General features: G+C 37.1%; 1 protein-coding gene across 3 annotated transcripts in view; it reads right to left on the minus strand.

The window, feature by feature from the left end:
* The window catches only part of bean1 (brain expressed, associated with NEDD4, 1), a 50,192-nt gene that overhangs the window by 14,903 nt on the left and 22,167 nt on the right, over positions 1-13,122 (minus strand). For all 3 annotated transcript variants that reach the window (XM_039621459.1, XM_039621460.1, XM_039621458.1), the window contains 2 exons: positions 1,614-1,817; positions 1,030-1,165 (listed from right to left, as the gene is read on the minus strand). In XM_039621459.1, the coding sequence (XP_039477393.1) occupies positions 1,030-1,165; positions 1,614-1,817 (340 nt within the window). The remainder of the gene's footprint in view (positions 1-1,029; positions 1,166-1,613; positions 1,818-13,122) is intronic.

Genomic DNA, 13,122 nt, shown 5'->3' on the forward strand with positions numbered 1-13,122 from the left:
TCTCCGATATCCTCGTTATCCCTGTTGTCTGACAATAATTGTGGAAGTGATAAGATGTAATGTCATATCAATCACGTACTGCAGATGGATGACAGTCCTGGATAATCATGAAATAGAGTATACACTTGGTGCCAACAGAAAGGGAGAACTGTAAGCAATATCCTCTGATAAACCATAAAATAAAATGATATGTGCAGTCATATGACAATTATTCCCTCTGAGTTATAGACTACAGATCATCCACCCCTGAACAGAGTAAAGTGTTTGAACGGTTCTAAAGAACTGTGATGAGAATGAAGCACACACATATGCACTGCAGGGGAGGGATTTATGTGAATCATTAAAGTTGCCAATTAGACCAGCTGACATTTAGATCAAAAACACCATGACACCGGCTTTTAGCAAGTCCGTTCTTTTTCTCTCTCTCTCTCCCTCTTTCTCACACACATGCACATATTCACAGCCAACCTTGCAAAGGGCACCAAAGGTAGCACTGCTCTCTAATAAATGAATTACCACAGAAAAAAGGTCAAACCAAGTGGCCAAAGAACAGTGAATGATAGTGTATGAGTGGTCACTTATATTTCATACTTGACATTTCACATATATGCCAAACAAAAGGCTCTTCTTTCTTATTTTGCCAATATACTGTAGTGGGTAGCTGAGGAAAGGCAAAAAATTCCATTTGACTTGTTTTCCTAATATTTTTTTTGCCAGAAAAAAGGAATTTTCCAAAACCAGAGACCTTCCCGCTGCTTTAAATCTGAGTAATTATCACGTGGTATGTATAAAAAAAACAAAACAAAACAAAAACAAAGCGTCCTTCTGTTTCCAATTTTTAACAGGTGTCTAGCAGTATTTCACCTTCATATTTAGTGTAAAGAAATCACAATAGTACATTTTCATTTACATTTTGTTGTAATAAAGCAATAGATGTATAGTAGATTAACCTTTTCCTCTGAAAAGAGGGTTTTGTATTTGAATACTGACATCTGTTACATAGGCATCTTAAATTCAAAAAGCACTTACCGTGGTGGGGAGTCAGGATACACACTGTTTATCTGAGACTCTCTGTATGAGTCAAAGTCTAAACCAGGAGGAAAGTCTTCCAAGCAGCTAGACCTCAGTTCACCTGCTGAACCTCCATAAGAAAAACTATCTTGTCCTGTGGAGACACAAAAATCAACTTCGTGCTGTGCTAGAATTAGACTTTTGTCATCTGGGGACATTCAGTAACTTCGATGGACTACAGTTTATTTGAACCTATTACGTGGTGCTCTTCTACATTGCATCTCATCTCATACTCCAGCTGCCCTTTACATATCAGCAACTACTGTATTTAGAGCTGACTTTTTCATATTTCAGTCTGGTATCGTGTCCTAATCCTCACTGTAATTAACCCCAAACCTACCCAACCAATTTACGTCAATTTTATCTTGTGGCATGAGACTCAAAAAGATTTAAATGTATAGTCATACCTGAAGTCGTGCACATGATATCAAGTTGCATATTAACTTAATGTCTTACGATGCTGTATTTACATTCTAATGGGAGCCTGAAAAGTTACCAAAAAAGGAAGTTCTAGAATATGTCAAGGTGTGTCACAGACTGACCATAGCTTGCTCGAAGGTGAGGGTTTCGGAGTCGACTGTCTTTGCGCAAGCTGCCGACGATGATGGTGATGCATGAGAGGAAGAGGACTAGACCTATAACGATCCCCGCCACCACCAGCGGAGACACCAGGAGAGATGCCTCCCCTCCTGACTCCCTCTCACTCCGGCAGTCTGGGTACTCCCCATGGCTCTGGTTGGAGCTCACTGAGGGAAACAGAGAGAGATGGAGGTCAGGGTGGAGTGTGTATTTGTGTGATTCAGTGTGTTGAATGTTCCCATTAAAAATGATTTTAACTACTTTAAAAATAACTGAGGTTTGAGGGAGTGCACCCTTAAAGTTAAATATTAAACTGTTTCCAAAAAGCCAACAAAAAAATGAAAAAATGAAAAAAACAACAAAACTTGAAAGTCAACACTGAAGAAAATGTAAAAAGCAAATGTCCAAGAATTATGAGGTGTGGGCTTAATACTTTTCCATTTCTGTTTTAATAATTAATATTGACAGACATACAGCAAATGTTACCATTTCTCCACATCGAGCACAAAGAGCAAGACAGCATCCCAATGCTATCTGTCCATCTGTACATTAAACTTGTATCCAACTTGGTGTTGTGAAGCTGGTATTTTTCTGCCAATATAACCCAATGACACATTTCTCAAAATCAGTCATCCCAAGCTGCACTGCTGAAACACTTTCAACTGTCATCTCTAGCACTATCCGCCTCCTGAACCGTCATAAATGGTATCCATCTATTTTGTGAATCAATTAATCAATTCAGGGTCACAGGAACTGGAGCTAATCCCAAATGTCATGGGGTGAAAAGGAAGGTACACCTTAAACGTGTCACTAGAACATTTCAAGGCTAACACTGAAAAAGACATCTACGTATTTATGGCACAGAATGACTAATTAATCCAACATTCATGTCTTTGCATTGTGGGTAGAATCCAGAGTTTGCAGATGAAACCATTGTCCTGTACCCCTCTAGGTGTAATGAGCTGCAGCACAGCTGGATGTTACAGTCATGTCAAACATCCCATGGTTTGAAGAACCACCTTAAGCAGCAATCATTTTCTCTATGACTTTATCAGCTTCTCACATCACTGTGGAGGAATTTTGACCCACTCTCTTTTACAGTAATGCATTGGTTTATTGAGGTTTTTGACATTCATTTGTACACAGCTCTCTTAAGGTCCTACCAGACCATTCAATCAGATTGAGGTCTGAACTTTAACTGGACCAACACCTTCTTTTTCAGCCATTTTGTTGTAGATTTGCTTCTTTGCTTGGAGTCGTCCTGCTGCCTGATCCAATTTTAGCCAAGCTTTATCTGTCTGACAAATTGCCTCACATTTGATTCCAGAATACTTACAGAGGTATACAGAGGAGTTCATGGCTGACTCAATGCCCAGGTCCTGCGGCTGAAAATCAAGGTTTTCACCAAAGTCGATGCTGTGCGTTACTTTTCGTAAAAGGTCGGCATTAAGTTCTGTGAAACCTCTCTTTGTCACATGACTGTGGGGGCATTTGTTTCTCAGTAACATGCGAGTTCTTTTAATTAGTATAGTCATGTCCTTCCTGAGAAAAGCCTTGATATTACGTTATGGAGCATTATCATACATCATCAGCAGTTGCATTTGTCTGTCTCTTGTCTTGTGCAGAATTTAACTGGTTTGTCAAAACCATTTTTTTTTTAAACGAACCATTGTCCAGGTTGTGGTCAGTAAAGTATGTTTTACCGCATATATGGATGGTAGAAGCATTTGTGGTTATTCTCCACCACCAGATGACACCATAAGTTATACAGTGTTGTTTTCTGAAATTTCCTTCCTCTACATTTTTTGATTCACTTGTCCATAAATAAATTAAAAATTAGTCAAAGTTAAGTTCGCCAGGGCTCGTTCCGTCTGTCGATCAGATATCTGGTTTTATGACGACAACAGTATACCAGGGGGTCATGTTATGCAACTGCTGTCTTGCCCTGCACATTGTACTGCCTCCTCATTCTTTCTCCTTCCCTTCCTCTTCCCCCCTCTTTTCCAGCTCTCTCTCCCCGAGGACTTATTCCATTTCAGTGTGTGACAGATAATTAGACCTAGAGTCTAGGCACACAGTCTCTCTCTCTCAGTCATCATCATCATTAGATTACAGACCGATCCTGTTCCTCTCCATTTCTGTTTAATGTCTCATCTGTCTGTTTGTTCTGCCTCTCCAGCATCAGCCTGTTTCTCTGTCTGCCTTCTTATCTGTCTTCCTGCCAATCACTTTGAATCAGTCTGTCCACATTCACAATGCAGGTGAAAGAGAAGACTTCTTTATTCTTTTCCTTTATTTTTCTGTTGCAGTTGTTTTGTTCACTCTGCACTAAAAGTGTTCCAATATTGTCAAGCTATTTATTGCGTTGTGGATAATTAATGCCATTTAGATTTATTATTTGTGTATCACTGTGTAGTTTAGATGTTATTTCTCCATATTATCGGAGGGTGAGCTCATTGATGCATCGATTAAAGGACCATTGCACAATTCTATAGCTCGCCCACTGTGTGTACTATATCAGTTCCTCAAAATAAAGTATGCATTCTCTGATTTGACTTTAATTATCTTCTTAAATGATGCAATGTTGTTTTTATGTATTCATAAACATGCTGTAAATGTACTGTATTTATTTATTTAACTGTAGCAACACATTCAAGTAGGAGTACATTATACTAGATGTGGAGATGAATATTTATACAATCAAAACCATAAATTTCAGTTTACTTTTCATCACTGAATTCATGCTAACACCGTCATCATAATTCTTTTTGTTTCTTTTTGCCTTTCAAAAGGCATTAATTTAAACAGAAACTGTATTTAATTCGTATATTGAAGTTAAATATCAATAGAAAAAAATGGTGCCATGATCCAGTCACATGTCTTGTGACTGATTGTAATAGGTTTTTTTTGGTTTTGTTTTTTGTGTTGCTGATGATAATGATTTTAAATAAAAGCAGTCATCCTAATAATCAGTTTCACAGTTTAACAGGCAGGGTATCCGTAGGATAGAAGCAATTCGAACTGGGCAAGTCCCTTCACCCATCTGCTCCATTTGAGCTCTGCACTGCCTCCTGGGTACGACTCATAGGATCAGAGACTGGACTACTTAAACAGACAGCCGATCCAAACTTCCTGTACTGGGGTTTTTTTGTTTCACAGATCAACACAATATAAGCATACTTAGAAAATAATGATGATAAATGAAAGTGCGTATCAGTTATTTATTCACATAACATGCACATGCGAGAGGCAATGTGGATACTGTTCACAGTAGTTCACTTCCTTAAAATTGTTGGTCTGCTTGCCAATCAGTTCCACTTGAACTTGCGGTACAATCAGTTGATTTCAGGAAAATAGCGACGCAGTCTACAGCGCAGCTATGGACATCCCTTTTATTTTTTTTGCACAAAAGGACAAGGGCATGATGGTAAAGTGCAAACTGTATCCAAGACAGAACTTTGAAACACACAGACAGCATGCTAACACTAAGCTAGCCAAAAACCCAGAGTCATGTTAAAGCTGAGTGAACCGATCTTGAACTTCAACAGGTAACAAAAGCAGTGATGAAGAGTCAGGTTACAGCCTCTATTTATACCTGTTCATGTTTCTCTAGAACCCAATGAGAATCAATAAGAGCACTGATAAGGAGTCAAATCGATAAGTGATGCTAACAACGGAAATGGAATTGCTAAATTCTTATTTTCAATTAATCTTTGATTTCCATCCTTAGTGCACATATTACCACAAATTCCTTCTGGAGTTCAGTGAGGGACTAAAATATTATTATTATTAACGTTTCTTTGTGTGTTGTTTGTTTGTGTGTGCATTTGTGTATTTTAAAACAGTTCAACTATTACCTGGACTCAGTATTCAACAAATACTGAGGCCATGGAGGTGCATTTGCATGCAATCCTCCGTCAAGCCCACAACACGAAGACCGTGTGTGATGTGATAAATGCAACAAAGATCAAGGAAGAAAGGATGGAAATCTTGATTTATATTCTTCCACAGCAGGGGCAAAGCTAAAAAACAAACACTAACACAAATCAGAACTACAGCAGCCCACGTTACCAACAGTTGCCTGAAATATTTTTGGCAGTGCAGCCAAGTAACCGTGGAGAGACAGAACATATAGAAGTGCGCCTTTAAAGCTTTGCGTAGCATTTACACCAAAACAACACAGGAATATTTTGGAGTCACTAGAACTGGAGTCTGGAGACACAGATGGAGACATCCATCTGATGCATTTGCTGTTTCCTTTTAAAAAATTTTTTTCTTTCTTTAGCTGCAATGAATGTAAAGCAGGAGGAACAATCAAAGTCTCTAAATGATTTACACTCACAATATTATTTTCATTTCAGTCTCTGGGCTTCTCCATTGCTTTTTTCTTTTCTCTTTCTCCCTTGAATGTCTATGTCCATAATTCTGTTGTCAACAGTAATTTGGTTTAACACATTTCCCCGAGAAGAGGAAAATGTTCTCTCACCCCAAATGATTCTCAGCGGACCTCTCTACTCTCTTGGTAATGTCTCCTCTCTCGCACACTTCTTTGTCTCCTCTCTCCCCTAACATGATTTTCTCTTCAATTCTCTTCTCATCTCTTCCTCATAAACTCCATTTTCTCTCATTCTCTCTAGAGAGAACTCACAAGGAAATCTATAATTGTATAGATTTAAATTTGCATAAACCTTGCTTCCTTCCTTCCACACATATGCACATAAACATCTATCTTTGTGAGGAGATTCACTAACGTAGCCATCTCAGCTGAACTCCTAGCCCTAGTCCTAACCTCTAAAATACACTGCACAAAAACATTCACTTAAGGGGACACTAAATCACAACAAAACACTAAAAAACAAAGTCAGCTAAACTTCAGGAACATCAGTCTCTGCAGTTAGGAAGCATAAACAATTGTGAATCCATTTCACCTGCTTATGCATATGAAAGTGACAACCGGTGCACTGGATTGGCAACAACAAGCCAATACCCCCCACAGGGAATAGTTTTGCAGGTGGTACATCCAGGTCCATTCAAGTTGCACAGGCAGTTTAGCTCATGGCATATCAGTAGTTGCTGTCACAAGAAAATTTATCTCCCAGCACAGTGTCAAGAATGTGGAGGAGATACCAACAGACAGCCCTTTACACAAGCAGAACTGGACAGGGCCATAATAGGACATCAATCAAGCAGCAAGACCAGCATTTGCTCCTTTGAAGGAATATGAACAATGCCTACAAAATGATCTCTGGCAAACTATTCATGTGCATGTTTCTGACCAAACTATCAGGAACACACGCCATGATGGTGGTAGAAGACCCCGGGATACCTTAGTGGGACCTGTGCTCCCAACCCAGCGTCATGCAGCTCAACTGGCATTCACCAAAGAACACCAGAAATGGTCACTGACGCACCGTTCTCTTCAGGTAGATTGCACACATCCTAAATTTTGCAGCTGTGTGGTGGTCCTGTCCAGTGCTCCTTGTGTGTCTTGATATGTCCTTCATGCTTGAGACTATGCTGGAGGACATGGCAGATCTTCAGCATGTAAGAATTTGTCATCCTGTAGGGGCTGGACTAACTATTCAGTTTAGAACTATTTAGACTATTTAAAATGTTATTTTTAATGTGAAATATATAAAATAATAATCTAACACATCTGTTCATTTGCATACTTAAATTTCTAATCTGTTTCCACTCACAGTGGCAATCACTTCTGCTTACACTTCAATAAAATAAAGTTTTCTTAATGACAAATAAAGTGTGACTGGTGCACATGTGGGACACATTTAACAGCTGGTTCTCTCAGCTGGTCTGCATCTGCCTTTATTTACAGTTCTGTGTATCTTCACAATTAGACATTATCGTGCTAATTTAAAGACCTCATAATGTACCTGATGGGTGATAATTTGTTTTTATATTACAGGTGAATATAAAGGAGAATAAGGTACTAATAGATACTCAAAAGCTATGTTGTTAAATCCCTGCTATAAGGAAAAATTGCTCTTGGACATTGCAATGCAAAGTCATGCATTTGAGCTTGCTCACTGGGATTGGTTAATGCTCTCTTACTGTATCATACATCATCATATAGCTTCTTACTTCTTATTGAGGAAGAATTTGCTTCATACAGCACCATGGATTTTATTGTCCTATAAGGCAGCTGGGCAAGGCTTTTGTTCTTTCCTCTTTAATATGATTTAAGACACAAGGAGAACTTAAGTGATACATAGAGTAAAGTAAGAGCGCGGGGAGAAGGCAAGCACAATAATTTTGGAGTGAGGGCGACAGGGAAAGGAAAAGGGAGGGAACCCTTGTAATAAAAGATGATAGTGTTATATTTCACAAAACCCTGAGGGGACTGGACACAGCTGCAGAGATAAGGTACAGAAGGATGAGAGAAATTTTGCTTGCATGTACATGTGTTGGTGATTCTGGGTTAGATCAGCCTTAAAGTGTAAATACTATTTTAAAAAATGACATTTAGATAAATAGAGGTGAAGCTTTGACAACGCAAACTTCCACCAAAGCTCAACGCGAGAAATTTAGTTCATAAACTCAAACTTTCTTAAGAGAAGCTATAAATTTAGTATGGTATGGAAAACACGTGGTTTTGTGTGAGAAGGTATATGCCTATTATCCAAAAACAAAACTAACCCCCCCCCCCAAACACATTTAGAACCACGTGCTTTATATTATGATGGTCTCAAAAACAGCATCTGTTGATCTGGAATGTTAAAATGTTGCTGAAATTTAAGTAGACAACATATTTGGTTAACATTTATTTATCTTTACTGTTGTTTCCTAAAATTGGATGTATTTATTGTAAGTAAATTGATGCACACTTTAATTATAAGAATTTTGAATATACACTAAAAAGTGTCACAGTTAAAAGCTGAGTAAAATAAAAGCCATGCTAGTAGAACTATTCATACGATTGATCCAAATTCAGACATTTGACATTCAAATTCAGATTGAAGTGGATTGGCAGACAGTCAAACAAAAATCCACTTTAATTAGTACCAAAAAAAATAGAGGAGCCAACTGACACAATAACCTGAAAAAAGAGAAAATGCAGATTAAAAATATACACTAAAGAGATGAACTAACTCAAGACAAAGCATAAAAGTCAAAACATATAAAGCCACTTGAGCACCTGTCATTTAACATAAATCATGAAGTAGCACAAAGAAGGACTGTGGCAGGACGTGGTCTGTAATGCTGCTGGAGGCAGGATGGACACACCTGCGTGGCATCTCCAATCATGCCTCACCTGCATAAAAAGCTGGTCCTGACTGTCATGATTGTTGTTGTTTGTATTTTGGTATGTTGAGCTGGCAGTGGGAGAGCTGCAGTGTCTGAACAGCAACAGTGTGTGTGAAAACTGGTGTTAATAAAGATGCTGAAAAGCACAGGAATGTCATTGGGTCTGCTGTGGTTTGTTACAAGGACTAATAATAAAAATTCCAGGCAATTTAAAACAAACAGAGGGAATGAAAAATAAGTAAGAGTCATCACAAAGAGCATAGAAAAACATGCTTAAAAGTCTGCAAGCAAAATCCTTTATACCAATATTATAGTAATATTTTCATTATCAATCAATCAATGAAAACTTTATTAATAGAGCACTTTTTATACAACAATCACTACAATTATCATTATCTTAAAATTAATTCTGAAGCAGACAGGAAGCCAACACAGAGACTTCAAAACTGGTGTAGCCATGTAAACCAGGGTCTTATCAGCATAACTATAGAAAAAAAAAAATGCAACCAATTTTTGATGAAAATATTGCAGTTAATTTTAAATTGGTTGAGATATTCACTGTGATGACTTGCAAGCTGATCTGGAGATTAGCACATCACAGTCATAATGGATTTATGACCTAAAAGTTTGACTGGACAGGAGCCAGGCTGACCCACCAGTAAAGGGCCTGCTGAACCTCACAACCAAAGAACAATGGAAGTAACTATCCGGGAGATATCCAGCACCCAGTTCTGTTTTACCTGTATTATTATTTTATTTATTTAATTTCAGTTTTTGATAAAAGGAAAAAAAAAAGTTTATTCCTTTCCTAAATGTACACATCCCAAACATGCTTTTCCTGACAAAAACTCTCTGAGCTGTACTTCATTATTGTTTCAGCTCTTACCTGGGAGCATAACTGTATGAAGTAATATTAATACCACATTTAAAACAACTTTAATCTCCACATTTTGACTTTATTCTCTCTTTTTTCTAGAGTAGTATTTTGATTTTCAAAATTTCTAGTTTATTCTCAAAATTATGAATATAAGATAAGATAAGATAAGATAAGATAACCTTTATTAGTCCCACATGTGGGAAATTTGTTTTGTCACAGCAGGAAGTGGACAGTGCAAAAGTTATGAAGCAAAAATTAGAATAAAATAAAATAAGAATATATTTTTTTCAAGCCAAAAAAACTGCCACTGCTTCTGTGATCTACGAAATGCCTTGTGTTGATGTATTAGTGAAACAACTTAATCAGCTGTTATTGTGTCTTATTGTGTGTTATATTGTGATACAATGTATATCCTCTTTATTGCACAGGGGGTGTAACCATTAGTATCATGCCATGCCTCCTGATAACATTTCCTATGGGTAGCATTAGATTGTCTGCATTTCTCACTGTTTCTATTTTAAGCTTTTCATTTTTGTACTTTTTTTTTTTTTTTTTACTGTACTAATATTTCTACTTTTGTATTGTTTTGACTTTTTCAAACTATTATTTTGATTTTAATGTCAAACGTTTGACTTTAATTTCAAAATGAACTTTTTTTTTTCTCCTGAATGTGGCCTAATACCCTAAAACTTGGAATAAACATAGCATTTTAATTAGAAAACAAACAAACAAAAAATAAATAAAAGAAAGGTCTGGCAGGTACTTTAGTAAAGCTGTATTGTAATGGTTACTGGAATTTTTTTTCCAATAAGAATTGTGCTGTGTACATATATGTACACATTCCTGTTTCATATGTCTCATTACTGAAGGAAAAAAACAGTCTGATCCTCCAAAAAGGCTGGCTAGGGCTTTTGTGCCCAGGCGTCTGTAACTTGATGATCCGGGCATGAATATAAGCATGTATCTAATTTCACAATTAATCCTTGGATATTTATCTGGTGTTAAAGGTCAAACTGCGTCTAATAAATGCATGTGTACCTATCCAGACTGGTGACTCACTAAGGGTGTCATAAACTATAAAGGTTAGAAGCTTCTCATATTGACTGCTGTTGTGCATGCTGCATCACTTTATACATTAGCTGCACAAATTATACAGAAGCATCAAGCAGCTGCTCAAATTCAATGTGACAGCTTGTCGTTATGCGTTACAGCCACCTTCTCTTCAATATGAAGTATACCATAGCACTGACTCAGTGTACATCCATTGACACTGAGGCAGAAAGAGTTTCTTCTGGAGAAGGGTTTACTAGGTAAAAAGAAATCAACTCAAGCCAATAGTGACATCACTGTCAGACAATGAGTATCAAGGAAAATATCTTAAGGTATATAACACCGAAATCAAAGTGTAGAAAAAGTTCTTTGTGCCTTATTTTACATTAAAGCATGATTACATTGTGAGGAAGCAAGACTGATTCTTAAAAAAATGCTATAGGGCTTATTTGTTGAAGATGACTGCATTGCAGTGGAAGACTTAGGAAAATCATGAAAACCTAAAATGGTAATTTATCAACTCAAATCATAAATAAATTACCTTTTATCTTTTCTCTCATCCATCTAAAAAATTCACATTTTCCTAGAACATCTCAACTGAAAGCATAAATTTATCCTTTATTGTGGGTAGGGTTTTGTTTTTCTTGGCACACTTTAGCCCCTTTTCCATTAGTACTTACTCGGATCGACTCGTCATGGGTTGCCACGACTCTACTCTGACTGGTTTTCCATTACAATCCAGTACTACCTAATGTACGTGATTTCGTCATAGCAACACTGCAGAGCGGGGTGGGACACTCTCACGACTCATCGAGTGACGCTACTGAACAGCCAACCGGTGGCATGAAGTCTGATGACTTCACATTTTAGTACCTGCTCAGATCGCTTGGAACCCTGGCTGAGCAGGTACTAAAAAACTAGCTGGTACTATGACCTACTGGAAAACCCTGAAAACCATAGTGAACCGTGCTGATTCAATCAGAGTAGGTACTAATGGAAAAGGGGCTTTTGTGCTCCTTAGTAACCATCTTCTGATGGCTGCTGACAGAAGGATAACATGCCAAATCAGAAAACTCACACTGATTTCTTGAACGGCCTCCATGGTCACCAGATCTCAAGACAATAGAGCACATTTGGAATGTGTTAGAACAGGAAACTGGCAATCATGGATGTGCAGCCAACAAATTTGCAGCAACTGTGTGACACTATCATGTCAAAACAGACCACAGTGTCTGAGAAATGGTTCCAAAACCTTTTTGAATCTTTGCCACAAATAATTAAGGGAATTCTGAATGCAGAAGTGGGTCAAATCAAGTGCTCGCAATCTCTAACAAGTACTGGATTAGTGAAGGGTGAGTGCATATTATATATTATGAAAACAATTATTGCATATTATGACATTTAGTTTTTGTTGGTGCACTGGGATATATATTAATATAATATATCCAACCTTACAGAAAGCACAGATAAAATATGATTAGCAATGTAAAGCCTTAACCATTAAATAATTGCCAGAAAATTATATTTTTTGAAACTATAGTATTTACTGAACATTCCAACAAATTACATTAAATGAAATAAAATATCAATTTGCATAATTTTTATCATTTTTGCTACATTTGTGCAATTTTTGCTCACAGTCACACTGTGTGTCTGACTGGTTAGCTGCAATGGTAGATAAAGTGGGGTGTAAGATAGCAGATGCATATGTTGTGAGTCAAAGAAATTTTTATTCTATGCAAGTAATGGCAGAAACAAAATCTCATTTTCAAAGGAGATGATAAAGTTTGACCACCCTTATTTGGAGAAAAAAAAATGAAAATATGAAATGAAAATATGGTAAATCAAGAAGCAATATACAGTCATTAGGAGATGTTTCTCATAACATAGCATGGAGCATTTCTGTAGGCAGTAGAAAGATGAATTGGTTTTGGTGATTTTTCACTTACCTTTAGTAACATACCCAGTTAGTCCTGTTCACTATCTAAATATTTGCCTTATTTATATAAATAAATGGATTTCTTGCATATAGCTTTATTTTCATAAATAGGATCAAAGGATGGGTTGTTTCAAAGATAACAACACACGATCAAAAAATTGCATAGGAAGTGAGTTGTTTTTAGGGGACTGATTTTTTTTTTTTTTCAAAATCTCTGTATGTCTAGAAAATGTGTTTTAAGTGAGCTCATTCATTAGCTAATGGACAACATTTAGCACATTTGACACTGAAGGGCAATTAAGCCAGTTACACATAACAATCAGTATCAATGCAATTCGTTCAG

Source organism: Oreochromis aureus, linkage group 13 (genome assembly GCF_013358895.1).
Source record: "Oreochromis aureus strain Israel breed Guangdong linkage group 13, ZZ_aureus, whole genome shotgun sequence".
In the NCBI taxonomy this organism is placed as follows: Eukaryota; Metazoa; Chordata; class Actinopteri; order Cichliformes; family Cichlidae; genus Oreochromis; species Oreochromis aureus.